Raw genomic sequence first — 3,892 nt, forward strand, 5'->3', positions numbered from 1 at the left:
TATTTGATGGGGAGGACTTGGAATGTAATAATGTATAAAAAAAATTTGTTTTGGAATAATATGATATTACGCGCAATCCTGATGGATAGATGGGCAAAATACAATTATATGCAACTTTATAAAACTTCATTTTGATATCGGAGAAATCGCAGTGTAAAAATCTGTCAGTTAGTGGTTTATACATTAAACAAAGATCATAGATCAAGATCCTGATCTGCGGGGCTGATAGGGCTGAACGCAGCAGCCGGTGCAGACCAGAACAAACTTCAACCATACAGGACGCATGTTTCACAAGATACACAGCCAACAGGAGCAGGACAAGGTAAAACTGCTAACAATATTTGCTCAGCAATGTCTATGTTGATATGTAAATTTTAAAGGTTAATTAAAAAATTTAAATGATAGATTGAAAATATATTTTGATACATGTGTTAAATACTTAAGCATTTTGCCTTTAGTAAACTAATTTTATAACGTGACAGTGTTTGAGAAGGCCTATCATAGCTATTTTAACTTATCATAATTGACTTTTTAGTATTATATTAGTAATTCTTTTTTTAAATAGAAAATACTGTTTCATATACAATTATATTGTTACATTTTAATTCTGAATATTTTATACTATTTTTTATTTCGTATGGTTTATATAATCCTTTGCAAACACTGGCACAAGGAATTGTGCTAGTATGCAGGCAACTAGGCATACATATGAATTACTTCTTTCTGTTCTGCTTGAGGTTTATATAAATTTACAACAAATTATATATATATATATATACGTATATATGAAATAATATACTTATTCTGACCTGTACTTATTAAAACTTATAAAAGAATAAGTGACCATACTTAATTTTATTATATTTTAAATGATTAAAACTTAAAAACAAAATTCTTTGATATATACATTAAACCTAAAAGAAGATATTTTGAAGAACGTGGGTAACCAAACAGTTGCTGGTCCCCATTGACTTCCATATATGAAAAAAAAAATACTATCAGTGAAGACAATGGGGACCAGAAACTGTATGGTTACCAACATTCTTCAAACCATCTTCTTTTGTGTTCATCAGAAGAAAGAAATTCATACAGGCTTGGAACAACTCAAGGGTGGGTAAATGATGACAAATCTTTCATTTTTGGGTGAACGATCTCTTTAATGCCTACTGACATTGCTTACTTTCAAACAAACACCTGGTACATTTTAAACTTAGAACAAGAACCAAGAACAGTGCATTTATGTAACTTGAATGCTATTCATATAACATTATATTTTCACAGAAAACGTAATTAAAACCTCACCACATCCATGGATAAAAACAAGCCTTCTCGTATGTATTTTATCGGCAAGAAAGAAGATTTCATTCAGACTAAGAGGATGGATGTGACTCTGGATGGAAGAGACATTCTTATTATATATCATCAAAGAACTTTCTATGCAATGGACCTGCAGTGTTACCCTGAGTAGCATGAAAAGCATCTTTACTTATTTTTCTGCACTAGAGGGAGACAAAGTAGAAGATTTAGCACTGAAATACAGTATTGCTGTTGAGGAAGTGTGCCAAGTACAATTCCAGAGGCAAAAGCCCAGAATCAAAAAGGCTTTTGCTCGGGTCAGCTTAGTGCATATGGGTGCTAATGACATTTTTTTTTTCTTTCAGATGCAGGCAGTAGTTTGTAGCTCGGAGATATTGAGGTAAAGCCATTTCTGTTGAAGCAGATTCAGTGATCCATAGGCACACTTTACACACATTGTTACCTCTCATGTGAACTCTGATCCCATTTATTGTTTCATGCGCAGGAAATCAACAATAAGCTCTGTATTGTGTGCCCAAAACACAAGTATAAGATCACTCTGGCTGAAGGTGAGGGGTTATACAAGGCAACCAACCCCGCAGAAAAAGTCCCTATTCCACAGTGGTATTCCAAAGGCATGAAGCAGAGAGTGCACAAAGTGACGGAAGTAGACGAAGACATCTTTGTGACGTTGTCCAACTGCCCTGGGTGGGTTGAGTCAGACTATTATCAGACTGAGAAGGGCAGGGCAGAACTGAGAAAAGCACAGGAATCAGAGGATGGAGAAGAAGATGTGAACGCAGATGAAGACGTTTAGTCTGGCAGCAACAGTGAGACGAGAGCTTCAGGGATCCTAAGGGAACTGCATATATTAAGAGACTGATGATTTCAAATGAATCAGTTTGCATGAATAAAACTGCGATTTGACATCATAAATCAAAATAATATCATAGCCCTTTTTTGTGTCAGTGCCAGGATCTCTACATTGCCATGATTCACCGTGATGCTCAATTTTGTTTTTTGACAAAAGAAAATCTAAACTCTAAAAAAATCGAAACTTCGGGAAAAAATTTACTTTTAAATATATAGTATATATATATAAATCAGTATTTTTATTCCCCAAAAAAGTAGTCACTCACATGTCACTTTTATGCATTTGGCAGATAGTTTTTTATCCAAAGTAACTTTTGCTGCATTGAAGGCATATATTTTTTAAAAATTAGTTCATGCATTTCTTGAGAATGCTCTGTTGTTTGAGCTACAGGAATGCAATAAATATAGAAAATAATAATAAGAGACATTCAATAATTTAGTTTAAATTTGACAATGCACTTTTCTCATACTATGATATATTTGGGTATAACAGAGAATTAGTACAATCTATTTTCAAGCAGTGAGCTTGACATTGATATGTTTCCAATAACATGTTTAGTTTAGCATCAGTTTTAATTAATTACCAAGTTGATTCTTGCACAAACATTTAACTTGGCATTCAATTATTATCTCATATATGAAACATTCTCAAGAGAGACAGTGACCATCAAAAGAGTAAATGCAAAAGTGCCAGACATTAGACAGTCATGGCGTATATCATATTTCATTTTCAGATTATAAATAATTTGATTTGTTTGGCTCCTGCATGCCGAGGCGTCCTACACAATTACGTGAGGGTCATTGTTGGAATGGTTGTAAAATACAGTTTAGTTTGTATATGTTGTCTAATTGTCTTTTGTTGACACCTAAAAATTGCCAGATTAGACAAAGCAGTGATCAATTCCAGTCCTTCTCTGTTCAGAAATTTGGGGTTGGTGAAATTTTAAAAATATATTTTAAAAAAAGTCTCATGTTCATCATGGCTGCATTTATTTGATCAAAAATTACTGTAAAAACTATTATTATACTTTAGAATAATTGTTTTATATTTGAATACATTATAAATGTCTTTACTGCCCGTTTTGATCAATTGAATGCATCCTTAAAAAGTATTAATTTCTTTAAAAAAAAATACTGATCTGAAACTTTTGAACGGTATGCATTTATTAATTTTCTAAGTAGCCATTTAATTTAAGTTCCTGATCATTTGCTTTGATAATGACCGACTGACTGTATATTATCCCTTACATAACATCTCACAATATTTGGATGATAATGCCATAGCATTCAGTGGTTTAACAAATTTATCCATGGAGCAGTGTGCTGAGTAAGTGAAATTTATCAAACGATCCAGAATTATTGATTATGAATCTACTTGGCTGAGAGCAGAATCTCTAACAGACTCAAACAGTGTGTGCTTGTTTAACATAACCCTTGTTTATCTCTTACTCTTGGTACAAGGGAAGGACAAGAAAAGACTTTGATAAGCATCTTGACTTAGTGTACAAACTAGATCTCCTACTGATCTGAAACTTTTGAACGGTATGCATTTATTAATTTTCTAAGTAGCCATTTAATAAGTTCCTGATCATTTGCTTTGATAATGACCGACTGACTGTATATTATCCCTTACATAACATCTCACAATATTTGGATGATAATGCCATAGCATTCAGTGGTTTAACAAATTTATCCATGGAGCAGTGTGCTGAGTAAGTGAAAT

The 3,892-nt window shown here is 33.0% G+C and overlaps 1 protein-coding gene across 1 annotated transcript; it reads left to right on the top strand.

Annotated features, from left to right (window-relative positions):
- The first annotated feature begins 291 nt into the window (after positions 1 to 291).
- LOC107584671 (Rieske domain-containing protein) lies at positions 292 to 2,340 on the top strand. Its single transcript, XM_016271382.1, is given in 4 exon segments — positions 292 to 322; positions 1,282 to 1,460; positions 1,662 to 1,696; positions 1,802 to 2,340. Coding segments are annotated over 3 exon segments (498 nt in total). The 5' UTR covers positions 292 to 322; positions 1,282 to 1,309; the 3' UTR covers positions 2,114 to 2,340.
- Positions 2,341 to 3,892: the final 1,552 nt, after the last annotated feature.

Source organism: Sinocyclocheilus grahami, unplaced genomic scaffold, assembly GCF_001515645.1.
Source record: "Sinocyclocheilus grahami isolate Dianchi unplaced genomic scaffold, SAMN03320097.WGS_v1.1 scaffold61.1, whole genome shotgun sequence".
In the NCBI taxonomy this organism is placed as follows: Eukaryota; Metazoa; Chordata; class Actinopteri; order Cypriniformes; family Cyprinidae; genus Sinocyclocheilus; species Sinocyclocheilus grahami.